Source organism: Gymnoscopelus braueri (genome assembly GCF_963280865.1).
Source record: "Gymnoscopelus braueri genome assembly, chromosome: 16".
NCBI classification, from domain to species: domain Eukaryota; kingdom Metazoa; phylum Chordata; class Actinopteri; order Myctophiformes; family Myctophidae; genus Gymnoscopelus; species Gymnoscopelus braueri.
Window position 1 is genome coordinate 43,064,696 of NC_137616.1, and position 14,942 is coordinate 43,079,637.

Genomic DNA, 14,942 nt, shown 5'->3' on the forward strand with positions numbered 1-14,942 from the left:
CTCAACATTGTACTTAAGTACAGTACTTGAGTAAATGTACTTGGTTACTTAACACCACTGTGTGTTGCTGTCTGTTACAGGCTGAAATAAATATGTTCATTTGCAGCGCAAAAATATGCATTTTTGTTCATTCGTTTGAACCTCATAAAGCTATTTATATTGTCTTTGTTTGCATATTTTATTTGTGGCGGCTGGAGGGTTTGTTATAATAGAAATTTACCTTCCACGCGGTTAATGACGTGATACAGACTTCAACTGGATAGACCAATCGACAGAGGTGTAAAGTACATTTACTCAAGGACCGCCTGCCACTCCAAGCCGCTCCGGTCTGACGGTCTGACACAAATACATCCAGAAGTGCGCAGCACGTCCCTGATCAAGACTTCATTCAAATGTCTCCGTAATCCACACAAGTATGTTTAGAAATTCCTTGTGACTGTTAAGTTATGCCACCAGCCGATACACGATAATACCATTTGAAACGCGTATGACAGATTTTGGCTGAATTAACCACACTCGCTTTGCAACTCGAGCCCCTCTCTCTCGCAGTGGTGTAAAGTAACTAAGTACATTTACTCCAGTACTGTACTTAAGTACAATTTTGAGGTAATTTTACTTTACTGGAGTATTTCCAATTGTCAATACTTTTACTTCTACTCCACTACATCTCAGGGGAAAATATTGTACGTTTACCCTAGTTACTACTTTGACCTTAAACTGAAACTGTGTTTATCAACCTACTAAAAGATGATGTCATATTATTGTAACCCTGTGCTGGCCAGGTGCCTGGTACAGAAAGATATGGTCAGAGAACAGGCTCTTTTCTCTATAATGATGTACCAAGCTCTCTCTCCCTAGCCTGGTAAACCCTCCCTCCGGAAATCTAATTTGTAAATGAGATTTTCCGGAGGGAGGGGCTTTACCAGGCTACTCTCTCCCTCCCCTGAGGGGAGTGACTTTTTACTGACCGTATGCAAACTGTTGCTTTACTCTGTATGTCTCAGAATGCATTCTCTGAATAAACCAATTTATTGAATTCCGTATTCTCTTCTCATATTTGGTTAATATATTATTGAAGCTATCAATCTGTCAATCCTTTCCATGTCCGGGCCGGGTGAGCTTCCCGCGTTGAGTCAAATTAAGCCGCAGGCTTCACTCCTGTATGTCACGGTAACTTTAACTGAGTATTTCAGACTAAATTGATTTTGATCAGGGTCCGCGACCAAATACATATTCATTTGGGGGTCCTTGACATGAAACAGTTTTAAAACCACTGCAATAAGGGACAAATAAAATAATGTTGAACCTTGGGGTATTGAAGTCAAAATCTGCATAAATCTTACACAATCATGAGGTGATTAATCACAATTCTTAGTTATATATTAAAAATATAAATAATGAACAGATGAGCTTTTCAAAGAGAATGAAACAAGTTGAAGTTTATTGTCATAACCATGTACTGTACATCATTAGCAGTCATGACATTCTTGTCCAACTCAACTTGACATAGTAATACAAATATGAGCATAGTGAGTGTTGCATCAAAACAATATTTAATCAATCAATCATGACATTTTCTACAAGTAAGAAGACGTCCAAAACCAAGACTCTCCCACATGAATGAGGAGAATCAGAGCATCTTTATATCATATATGATGGAGTTCATATGACAGAGTTTAAAAAAAAAACATGCCAGATAATAAATGTCTTATTGACTCTATGCATGATTTTTTTTCTTCTACATTTTTATCCCACAAATGTTGTAACCCATTATTTTCACTGACAGGGGGGAGTTTCCCGGGTAGGACGTAGCGTGTGGAAGGAACACGTTATTCCAACCAGTTTCTTTCCCCTCCATCAGGCACCCCGGCTGACCAGGGGGAGGCAGTATAGAGACCAGGATTACTGCATGTTTTGTGAGTGTGGGTGTTCCTCTAAGACACAGGATGCTACTGTACCTCCTCTCTCTGACACACACTCACTGAGGAGTCAGACCCCCACACTTTGAACCCAGCATAGAGAGGTTCAGTGAATGTGGACTGGAAGGTGTGCAGGTGAGTCGGTGTGTCAGAGGATACTGTATAGAAGGACACAGTGCCAGCAGGCCAGTCAACATACACTGCTACTCTACCAGAACAAGAGGAGGGACTGACTGGGAGGTCAATGAACTCTGTATTGTGCCACACAATGTGCGGGTCATCACCATTACATGACAGAGACCAGGACTTGTCATTGTATCCCATCTCACTGTCATCACCCTGTCTGTTGATTCCTTTGTATGTGACTGCTATCTCAACCTGTCCACTCCACTCTACCTCCCAGTAACAGCTTGCAGTCAGACTCTCTCTACACATCACCTGTAAATAGTCTTTAAATCTGTCAGGGTTATCAGGATACTTCTGATCCTCTCTCACATGTGTCACCTTTCGGTTGTTCTCAGACAGAGAGAGCTCTCTGTGTGCTGTGTCTGGATCCAGTGTGAGTTCACACACATCTGATGAGAGAACAAGACAGTAAAACATCATTCACTAAATATCATTCACTGAGTGACTCTCTCTCTCACTCACACACACACACACACACACACACACACACACACACACACACACACACACACACACACACACACACACACACACACACACACACACACACACACACACACACACACTCACACACAGACACAGACACAGACACAGACACACACACACACACACACACACACCCAGAGGGAGAGAGTGTTGTAATCCAGACAGGAATCATCCTCATTATCATCGTCCTCAACCAAAAATATGTTGTTGTGAGCTTGTAGATCGGCTATTTATTTTCCCTTTTATATAGTTGATCCACACGTTCACAGTACCCGTTTCACTAACACTACTTTAAATATGAAATAAGCTATGCAGCGCCGCCATTTTGCTTTCATGGTCAATATTGGAGGTCATGGTGCTGTATAATAATAACCTCAGCTTGACCCAGCTGAGGTGGTCATATTTAGCAATTAGGGGTTAAGAACCCCACTCACGGACACCTCTACCCGGAATGGAACCCTTGGCCTTCGGACTCACAGGATGCCACACTTCTAATTGAGCTAGAGCTCTGGCCACCCTTCTGATGTCTGTTGATTAGCATAAACTCTTGCCTTCTGTCATGAACCAAGCCCCTGTTTCAATAACACTACTCGGATCACAAACCATTTACAAATAGAGAAATGTGATGTCTCACCTCTTTGTGGATCCTTCAAGATGCCAGCACCATCCTGTTGAACACAGTCATATTATTTCATTTCAACAACATGCAAAGTATGGTATAGTACAGTATGAGCTCTATTGCACAACATTATGTCTATGTCATTATGCGTGTAGGGGCCCGCACCCGGCACATGTGACACTCGTGCTCCTGGCCATCCGCTTCCACCTAGGGGCTTGTCACCATCCTTATAGCTGATGATTAGTAGTTGTTCAAATTATTGCGAGAACATATAAACAAATTTACCTTTTGGGCTTTGTAAACAAAACAGGTCCGCCTGGCGTAAAGCTCCTGGGGCTGGACCTCCAGGTGGTCGATGGTGGGCATGAGCGCCAGGCCCTTGGGCGTGCGCCACAGGAGGGTCACACCACACAGGTCGATCAGCGAGCCGTCCACCAGTTCCTGAGACTCACTCTCCACCTGGACGGAGAACATAAGATTTGGTTGATGTTTTTGTAGACGAGAATGCATCGTCGCTGCCTGGCAGAAACCCATTTCTCATTTTTTCAGCTATTTAATAATCAATAATTATAATTATTTTGATGAATCAGTGCTATTGAACACCCTTCACGTCTCAACCCTAACCCATTTCCTGATTTTTTTTCATTTTGTTGTTAACTGGTTTCTGCCCGACAGCAGAGATATATGATGAACATATATTTGTTCATAATTTGTCAAAAGGATCAAACTAAACAGAAGAAGCTTGAGAGCTTATTTCCATATCGTGGTACTTTGAGTGCTTGTGCAAATGTGTTTGGGGGAGGGCAAATACATACATAGAAATAAAAATACATAAATCAATCAATAATATATATAATACAATTTCTACGATACAACTAAAATGGCAAAACCCAACATGGGCTACATGGGTTACAACTCAATAAATTCATGGTTAGGCCTAGCTGATAATGACCCCATGAACCCCAGCATTCATATTGGATTTGGTGTAGAGGGAAAAAGGGAGGGGAGAAAGTATAGACCCGTGGAGGAATTCAATATAGGATATAAATTAAATCAACATGCAAATATAAAATGTACCTACAGAGAATGTAATAAGGGTCTCTTGGACCCCCTGACCTAACCCCCTGACCCCCACACAAACAAAAATATGAAATATATGCAAAATATTTACACTACTCTACACCAAAAAGATTATTTTCATGCCAATAAATCTGTTGAAATGTCCCTTTCCGATGTCTTCTAAAGTGTCGTGCACATTATAATAATAATTATAATTATTATTATTATTATAATTGTAATTATTATTATAATTATAATTATAATTATTACCCTTATCATCATTAATGTTAATATTGTTGTTATTATTGTCTCCGCCAGGCCGACAGGCATGGTGAGAGTATGTTTTACCCCCTGTCCGTCCGTCCGTGTGTGTGTGTGTGTCCGTGTGTCCATATGCCTGTTATAGCGCCACCAGGAGGCCGCTTTGTGCAAAACCCATGTACTCCTACAGATTTTATCCAAACGTCATGCAAATCTGTACACAGTATCTCTATAGTCATGTGATCAACACGGGTCTGTCCGATTTTCCATATTCCATCCTCATTGGCTAAGGTTGGCTTCCAAAGTTTGCAGGATTGGTCCGTTTTGAACAAAATGCCTCAAATCATGAACGCAGCTTGCGATTTCCGTAAAATTTCACACGCACATTCCCACTAGGCCGAGGAAGAAATGGCACCCTTTTCACATTGGCCTGTTATAGCGCCACCAGCAGGTCTAATTTAGCAAAACAAATTTTTGGAACAAAATGCGTCAAATCATGAATGCAGTGTCCGATTGCCGTGAAAGGCCTAAGAAGAAATGACACCCTTTTCACATTGGCCTATTATGGCGCCACCAGGATGCCACAATAACGTACCTGATGGCGGAGACCTGTGCTCCGAGGAGCACTTTTTTTTAGTTATTATTATTATTATTATAATTATAATTATTATTATAATTATTATAATTATTATTATTACAATTTTCAAATGGAACAGTGATTCAGGCACACGGCACCCACCAAGCAACACACTTCGCATGTTTACGCAAATCAGCACTGCAGAGCAACACTTTTATCATTATGTGATCTTCTACAAGGGTCGTGTGTTTATGTATGAGAATGAAGTCTGCACACTGGGTCATGCTCCAACGCAGACTTTATTGCAAACTTCTTTGCAATAAAGTTCATCACACACAGACACAATTGTGTATGAGACATTTCATCTGACATTTCATAACCTACACCCAGGAAGATGTTCTTGGAGTAGTCGAAGCCGGCGGCGTAGATGTGCGCGGCATAGGGCGGGCTCCTCTGGCAGATGATGCGGCAGGCGAAGCGCGAGATGGTGTCCTGAACCGACTGGCCGTCGGGCACTGTTTCCGTCACCACAAAGTCAATGGGACTCTGCTTTTTTATTCTCTTTGGATTCTGAACTCAGCCCAGCACCTGGTTATTAGTGAGTGGATGTGCGTGCTTTATTGTTTGTGTACTTTATTTATGTATGAAACAAAGGGAGACATGCAGGTGCACTAAATCGTCGTTTGTGTGACTCTCTGATTTCCGTAGCATATTTTACACTTTGATTTCACACAAAATGTGCACTGCCAACTATTATCTAGATTTATTTAGTTTTGATCATGTGTCTGTGCATGTGTACTGTTTGTTGTGAACATGTACTGTATGTATCCTCCTATAATTCGACAAAGCTCTGTGCGGTGAGCCCAAAATCTGTTCTGCCCGGTTCTCCTCAGTGGCTGGAGCAACTGATCTGAATTTGCACACAGCCATTCACCATTACCACGTGCACGGAACAGCGAAGCCCGTTTTTCGCTTGCCCCAAATTTCAGCTGTTTATTAGCATTTTTTCTGTTCGCTGGCTCCTGGGTTGCCAATTCATGTGCGCATATTCCCCCACGGGTATGGTTTAGTACTGTATAATCCTCACCATCTTCCCCTGTTGCTGAGCCGAGGAGGGCTCCCGGGGGATGAAGACGTTGCCGCACACCGAGATCTCCCTCCACAGGCCGGGCTTCATGGAGCCCTGAGTGAAGCCATGGAGCGGGTGCCTCACCAGCACGCCGTTGGTGGTCAGTCCGTCCATCTGTCCATCGGGCGTCTTCCATTTAACTGCCTTCTCCTGCAGGGGGAGGAAGGTGGTGAAAGAATCCAATTTTCTTTTTACTTAAAGGAGAATTTTGGACTAAGATTTTCTTACCTTTTCTATGATGTTATGATATCTTAGGATGAATGGTACAGTAGAAATTTTTCATAACTCCATCCTGGGTCCGCCACAGCTTAAAACGTGCGCGGATAGGTCTTGCGTTAGATCACATATATATATATTTTTTTAGATCTGACGTTCATAGTGACAGAACACTGTCAAAAAAAAACAAACAAAAAAAAACCTAAGTCTCGCTAGACGAGAATGAAATCTCGAGATTTCAATCTTGTCTAGCGAGACTTCTGTTTTTTTTTTTGTTTTTTTTTGACAGTGTTCTGTCACTATGAACGTCAGATCTAAAAAAAAAAAAAAAAAAAAGCTATTACAATATTTGATCTAACGCAAGGCCTATCCGCGTACGTTTTAAGCTGTGGCGGACCCAGGATGGAGTTATGAAAAATTTCTACTGTACCATTCATCCTAAGACATCATAACATCATAGAAAAGGAAAGAAAAACTTAGTCCAAAATTCTCCTTTAAGTAAAAGCAGCAATATACTCAATACAAGTACAATACTGTATACAAGTTACAAAATACTATGTTACAAGTAAAAGTCCAGTATTTAAAACGTTTTCAAAAGTAGCAAATCTAAAAGCTCACAACACATCGCATTGCAACGCGCTGTGATTGCCTATTTCCCAGGTATTAATTTTGAATGCATTTGTTCATAATGGATTCATCACACACAGACACAATTGTGTATGAGACATTTCATCTGACATTTCATAACCTACACCCAGGAAGATGTTCTTGGAGTAGTCGAAGCCGCCGGCGTAGATGCGCGCGGCATAGGGCGGGCTCCTCTGGCAGATGATGCGGCAGGCGAAGCGCGAGATGGTGTCCTGAACCGACTGGCCGTCGGGCACTGTTTCCGTCACCACAAAGTCAATGGGACTCTGCGTGAAACGCCCGATCTGTTATAGACAAACACACAAGGGGTTGCACATTATTTGCTTGTTTACATACACAGTATTAACCACTTTCACCCTAGTGTCCCTATTTTGGGCATGTCATTATAGTTAAAGGGATAGTTCACCCAAAAATAACTTTGTTTCTATCGATTAGTCACCCCATGGATTGAATTCATGGATGTTTTTTTGTTTTTTTTTGGTCGCATTCCTAAGACCAATAATTTGATGACCAGCGGACCGGTAGGCAGTGGTGTCCCCTACTGGAACCGCTGCCGGTTATCAAATTATTGGCTTAGGAATGCGACCAAAACTAAAAAATATCCATGAGTTCAAGTCTCCATGGGGTGACTAATCGATGGGGAAAAACTATCCCTTTAATCATTATAGGATTTAGCTGAATGGGTAGAGAGGCCACCTGGGAAACAAAGGTGCCAGGTTTGATTCCTGGCAAGACACTTAACCCCCCTTATATCCTCCAATCAGGAGAGAAGAGCATTCATCAGCAGTTCCAATTATGTCTGCTAATTTTCTGGTGAAAATATATGTTGTTTTTACTAAAGAGTTAGAGAGTCAGGGTTCTTACTGAACAAACACTCTATAACTATCAGAATATATCATGCATGTTCACAGCAGAGCATGTTAATTTGAATGATCAATCAATCGATTGTGTTCCACCTTGAATCAGTGGATATATTTATTGTTGTATTTATTGGTTATATTATCGATACAATCTTAGTGGCAATTATTTGGGGGCCCACTTGCAATATCCTCACAGCCAACAGGTTGTGAATCGCTGGTTTATATAGTGCAAAACATAATGTATGCATAATGGATCCTACAGACCTGAAACATGTCCGTATTGCTGTCAGGAGTGTACTCCATCACGACCATGGAGAGTTGGGAGAGTTTGAAGCATATGCTGTGCAGGTTCATGGTGCTGATGGAAGCCTATGGAACACAGAGAAGTTCACTGTTAGAAACATCCACTTCTGGACAAAGGACTCAACCTCAGTGCTTGAGTCAGAGCATAGATTCTCCTCAAATATTACTCAACTACAAGCAGGCTAAGTTGTTCTGTCAAATTTGTACTTGAGTTAAAGTAATGGAACACTTGCTTTTAAAAATTGCTTAAGTATAAAAAAAATGAAAAGAAGAACACTCACTGCAATTTAGACTTTTTCCAAACAATTGAAATGTTTTCCAAAAATTTAAAAGTCAATATAATAGTTAAAATAGCAGATGTACAAGCTCACAAGAGTGAGCTTGTAGATCAGCTATTTTCAATATATATATGAAATAGGGCTCTGGTTAATTTATCGTAGGAGTGGAGTGGAGATAAAAGTACAATATTTGTCTTGCAGTGGAGTCAAGTATACACAAATACAAATAAATACTTGAGTAAGGTACAGGGACAGAAAAAGTACAGTACTACTCTTGTCAATGTACTTCGGTACTGCTGTCACTGGAGAAACCACATGGTATTTTTGAATGTCACGTGGTACTTTAGCACTTTCCCAGGAGTCCTTGAGGGGGTTCCAGGAATTCCAAATGAACCCTTATGACTCTGAGGGCCATATTGTGTGCGTCATATTTCCAGGTCTTAGGTGGAAATCAAGTAATAACGCCACCATCTTATGCGCAATCGTGCAGTCGCACTGAACTCAAACACTTAAAGGAGTAGTTCACCCAAAAAAAATCTATCAATTACACAACCATGAAGCATTGAATTCATGGAAATCTTTTTGATTTTGTCGCATTCCTAAAGACCTCTACACACTGCCCGACATTTGAAATGGTCGGCGAGTGAACAGATCGTTAAGTATTTCACATTGCACGAGTTTCTCTCTTGAAATCGGGCTAAATATATTGTTGTGATTCTCGCACGATTGATTGGTCGGCGACAGGGGTTCACTGATTCCAAGATATTTCGCCATGATGTGATCCCGACCCAATACATACATTTGTTTTTATTCCAAACGTCTCACGAAAACGTGAAAGGCTCCCGTGATATATGCGCGAGACCGAGACAGGACGCTAATGATTGACATTAAATCATTCTCAATTTCTCTGTATTTCTCTCTCTCTCTCCCTCTCTGAAACGAACGTTTCAAAAGTCAACCAGTGTTGCCGTGTCTGCTTATTATAAGCGAGTTGCTTGTAAAAAATATTGGTGGTTGCGTTTCTTTTTAGCTTATTTCCAAAGTGTAGTTGCTTATTTGGCTTTATTTCTTAATGTTGCTTTTTTTCTTTGAAAATAGTTGCGACGCTTTGTGAGCTTGTAGATCGGCTATTTTATTTGTATATAGGTTTAAAGTGCTCATGCAGCCTTGTTTTCATAGACCTGGTTGCTTATTTCTCGCGCAAAACCTGGCAATACTGTTCAGAGATACACACACACACACACACACACACACACACACACACACACACACACACACACACACACACACACACACACACACACACACACACACACACACACACACACACACACACACACACATACACACACACACACACACACACGCACACACACACACGGCTCTCTCTCTCTCTCTCTGTCTGCAAGCCCCTATTCCTCTATTGTTGAGCAGGCTCGCTCACTCTATCAATAACTCTGATTGGGTGTAGCACAGCTCTCATCGGATCCGACAAGCCCAAATATCCAACTGTAAAAATTATCGGGAACCGCTCGCCGAGCGCAATTTATCGGGGTGTTTCTTCTCGGAGAACCTTACACACTGCGCGATCAACACCTCGCCGAGGAACGCCCGATCTGAACTGAGATCGGTGGTTTTCTCGGCGATCACCAAAAAATATCCCGAGAGACAAATCGGGTCAAATATCGTACAGTGTGTAGAGGCTATAAGCCAATAATTTGATGACCCTTTGAGTCTCCTACCAGAGAGACAACCGGTCATCAAATTATTGGCTTAGGAATGTGACAAAAACAAACAAATCTCCATGAATTCAATGTTTCATAATTGATAGAAAATAAGCAACTTTTTGGGTGAACTACTCCTTTAAGACTTAAGACTCGACAGCATAGTTAAGGCCTGGGGGAGTGTTAATCATGTAAGATCTACTAGCTTGAATGAGCTTGTGAGGCGTTTAATGACCAATAATTATTGTCCTATAACATGGTGTATGATTCTGAAGTAGCCATTTCGCATCTTGATACTAAATACGTATAGTTTTGATGCCAATACCTTTGAACTTTGACTCAAGTTAGAAAGTATGGTTTTGTTACTTTTACTAAAGTCCCAAATCTGAGTACTTCTTCCACCACTGATTGTACCTTATCTGCCTGTGGATTGCGTACAGTGCTTGGTTTCACACCGTTGGCCTTGGGTCTCTGGCACAAAGCAAAGTGGCTTTGCGTCTTGTCCTCGTCCCCGTTGGGCAGGAGGCCATTGTACCTGTGAAGACAAAATGAAACCGTGGTGGGAGCGCTGTGGTTAATAAAGCAAGCTTGTGACACGTTTAGTTTCGGTTCAGATCTTTGGAACGTTCAAAATGTATACAAAATCTTTTGAAAGTAGCCGATTTACAAGCTCATAATTCACACTCAAACTACAATATCGTCACTGTCGGGTGCAAACCTGACATGTCTGAAACACTATTTTCTCAGTAAAACATATCTATAGTTATTATGAAGTCATAAGCACTTGTCAGTAACCAACAGACAAACTTAACCACTTTCACTTTCAAACATCTTACAAAATAGCGAAAACAGCCGATCAACAAGTTCACAATGCGTCACATTGTGACACCCTGTGAGCTTGTAGATTGGCTATTTTCTTTACTTTTGTGTGACACTTTTGTATGATAACGTAGTAGGGCATTAATGTACAAAAAATAATAAAAATGAAACTTGGAAGGTTTCTGCCCGACAGTAATGCATGTAAACCCAACACACTGCATGTCTTTGTTTGAGTAGTCAAACTTTGATCAAAGCAACACCACTGTCACCTGCAAAGTTCACGTTACGTTTTATTCAAAACTCTCTATTCTCTCTATCTCTATTCTATTTGAAGCCAACAACTGACAAAATAAGAATATCGACGGCTTCATTGATGTAAGGGACGGTTACTTAAGGGACGGATACTTTTACTTAAGTAAAACATGTTTGTACTTTTTCCACCACTGCTCTATGCACAGCAACTGTATTGGAAAGAAATTGGGCGGCTTCCTTACTTCCTTCATAGGTGTTACCAATGATTCTAATGAATGCTCCGTTCCATTTAGTGTAGCATGGTGGATGTCAAACTTTTACATTTCAAAACCCCCCATAACTTTCAGAGTAATCAGCACCCTGACACTATTTGAACGGAATGGAAGTAAGGAGGAGGCCCAATCCCTTTCCAATATGGCTGCTGTGCATAGAGCCTATTCAATGAATATCAACAAATGAATGTTTCATACCCCAGGACACTGAGCTCCCCATATTTGACTGGGACTTTGATAGGGGCCGGTGAGGAGGAGATCTTTTCTTGGTCCTGCGACATCGGTGCTTCCTTCAGTGGGAGGGCGGTGCAGGGCTCTCCGATAGCGAAACACTCCTCTGTCACCTGTTTCAAAGTCTAGTGGTTGTTGCTGTCCTTTTACGCCCCACTTAGCCTGCAGACATCACAAGAAAAACACATGTTAGGTTTCATTCTCCCTTTAACCACTTAAGCCCTCTACTTCAATGTACGGCAAAAATAAGCGATCTTCACGCCCACAACGTTTCAAAACCTGTCTAAATATTTTTAAACATTTTGGAATTTTTTGAAGATAATGAAAATGTTTGAAAATGTCCCTCTACAAATAGGGACGTCACATTTAAAGTGGTTAATACAAGTGTCACTTTTATAACATTCTGATGTACAGTAGGTCGATCTAAAAAAAAACACCTGTAGATAATATTGCAGTTATTGTGGTTGATACTTAAATAATAGCAACAGTTTTTTCAGCAATAATTATTCAGCAAAAAGCATTCAGTAATATCTTCACAATATTTTCATATAATTCACCCCCACAAACATAGAACGATTAGAATGAAGTATATAAACCGCAGGCAGACTAAACAAGCAAAGCAATGTAGCAGATGCGGACCGATACTTATCTGTTGGTTTCAGTGGAAGTACTCTGATTGTTTAAGTAGCAAAACCACAATGTAGAAATACTCTGTTACAAGTAAAAGACCTGTTGTCAAAATTGTACTTGGTACAATCTTTCAAAAGTAGCAGATCTACAAGCCCACAATGCGTCACATCAGTTGTACTGAGCTTGAAGATCTGTAATAATAAATCTAGATCTACAAAGTCACTTTTAAATAAAGTTTTCAAATAAATGAGTAAAAAGTACAATATTGCCAAACCGGCATGACACACAAGAGACATGTCGATTGTGTGAGCTATTATAGCCTATAGACACACTAGCAACAATGTTTAGTTTGTATTTCAGACAAAAACATCACAAGCAAAGCCTACAGTGATGCTCCACATTTACTCTAAGAAAATAATCACTTAAATGACAAAAGGAAAAACCCAAGACAATTCCACTTACTTGGCTTATCTTGAGTAGGATATCCAACAGCGGCTGGGTAGAAGAAACTAACAGCTTCTCAAAAGTAAGTTTTGTAGTAACTAACAGCTCATCCGTTCCTCAAGCCTCAATGTATGAACTGAGGTTCATGACATGCTATTTAGCCTACTGCTCTCTCTTTCTCTCTGATTCAATCAGTTGCAGTTCTCTGACAATCAGCTTGATCAAAGGGTCTCTGTCTCTGTCTCTCAATTCAAATAAATTCAATGGGTCTTCATTGACACACACACACACACACACACACACACACACACACACACACACACACACACACACACACACACACACACACACACACACACACACACACACACACACACACACACACACATACACACACACACACACACACACACACACACACACACACACACACACACACACACACACACACGCAGAACGAGATGCCAGCATTGCTAAAATGCAAAACAATATCTGGCTATAAATATGGAAAATGTTTTTCCTAGACCGCAATATCCAAACTGCACTCACAGGTCTATGGAAGCTAATAGATGCCATAATTCAAATTAAATGGCAAATTTAAAAATTCAATTGAAATAAGAGAAATGCTTTTTAAACATTTTTTTAGACAAAAATACATGTAAAATGCAATAGTGTTTATATTTAATCTACAGGTGTGCTCATTTTATGATTAAAACGATAAATAAAAGATTATTTGATTTTCAATTTTCTAAAAATGCCCGCTAAATAGTGGATAAAATTACAATGAAAATGCAATTTTGTAAATTAAAATGAAATAAGAGAAAGGCAATCTTCAGATAATGAATCAAATCAAAATCAAATCAAACTGTATTTATATACTGTAGCACATTTACAAACAGGCAAGCTGAACCAAAGTGCTGTACAGGCGATTCAAAAACATCAATGCAAAAACGACAGTGCAAGTTCACAAAACATTTCAGAACAACAAAGGAAGACACTTTAAATAACAACGTAAAAAAAAAAACATGATTAAGAAAGCTAAGAGCAAAAGATGCAATTAAATGCTATTAAAAGCAAGGGAAAAGAGATGGGTTTTTAGTTTTGCCCCGATCGATTGGGGGGATCGGATGTGGAGGGGCAGGCTACTCCAGAGTCGCGGGGCCGTGGCCGTGAAAGAGCAGTCACCCCCTGGTCTTTTTTGAATTTTTGGGTTGGAACCTCAAGCCAAAGCTAAAATTTACGGGGAGCCAGTGTAGAGAGGCAAGGACAGGGGTAATGTGCTCGCGTCTTCTTGTACCTGTGAGGAGGCGGGCAGCAGCATTTTGTACGAGTTGAAGAAAGTCTGAGTGATGTATGGTCTATGCCGGTATATAGAGAGTTGCAGTAGTCTAATCTAGATGAGATGAAGGCATGGATAGTTGTTCCAGTTGGTGGCGAGGGAGATAAGGCTTAATCTTGGCCAGAAGCCTTAGCTGAAAAAAGCTAGTTTTAACCACAGAGCTGATATGTTGAGTAAATTTGAATGCGCTATCAAGGGTTATAGTCCATGGGCCAGACGAGATGTCGGTACACCGAAAGGTGGCAAAGGTTACTTATCATTTTTGAGAAGCTCTATGTCTGTAGATAACATTTTGGTATGATAACCCTTCCTGAGTCACAGCTAAATTGGTGTTATCAGCTGCTGAAGTTACCCTCCCCCATTGAAAAAAGCCATTTTAGATGCAGATGCATATCTTGGTATTCGCTCCTGTTGAGTACATATTTCAATATCTTTCACTATAGTGTTTGGTATCATTTTTAAGGGGACACTTTAAGCTTTCATTCAAGACCTTTTGTGTATATGTGGGACAAGTACAATGGTTACTGGGGCTCTTCAAACTTTGAATAAAACATGTTTTACACAATATTTGCCTAAATCATATTTTTTCTTTTAGTCCTGTGCCATCAAGAAACATCAGTGGCACAAAACACAAAATCTGGAATGCTGACATGACCCTAAGGATTCAGGAAATGTATAATTTACCCATAT

General features: G+C 40.6%; 1 protein-coding gene across 1 annotated transcript; it reads right to left on the reverse strand.

Annotated features, from left to right (window-relative positions):
- Positions 1-294: 294 nt before the first annotated feature.
- LOC308102984 (E3 ubiquitin-protein ligase pellino homolog 1-like) lies at positions 295-11,889 on the reverse strand (the record flags this gene model as incomplete). Its single annotated transcript, XM_080452837.1, has 9 exons — positions 295-336; positions 1,983-2,170; positions 3,226-3,259; positions 3,496-3,669; positions 6,195-6,386; positions 7,205-7,384; positions 8,225-8,329; positions 10,680-10,800; positions 11,807-11,889. The coding sequence occupies 9 exons, from the start codon at positions 11,887-11,889 to the stop codon at positions 295-297; spliced, it is 1,119 nt and encodes a 372-aa protein (XP_080308963.1).
- Between the last annotated feature and the right edge of the window lie 3,053 nt (positions 11,890-14,942).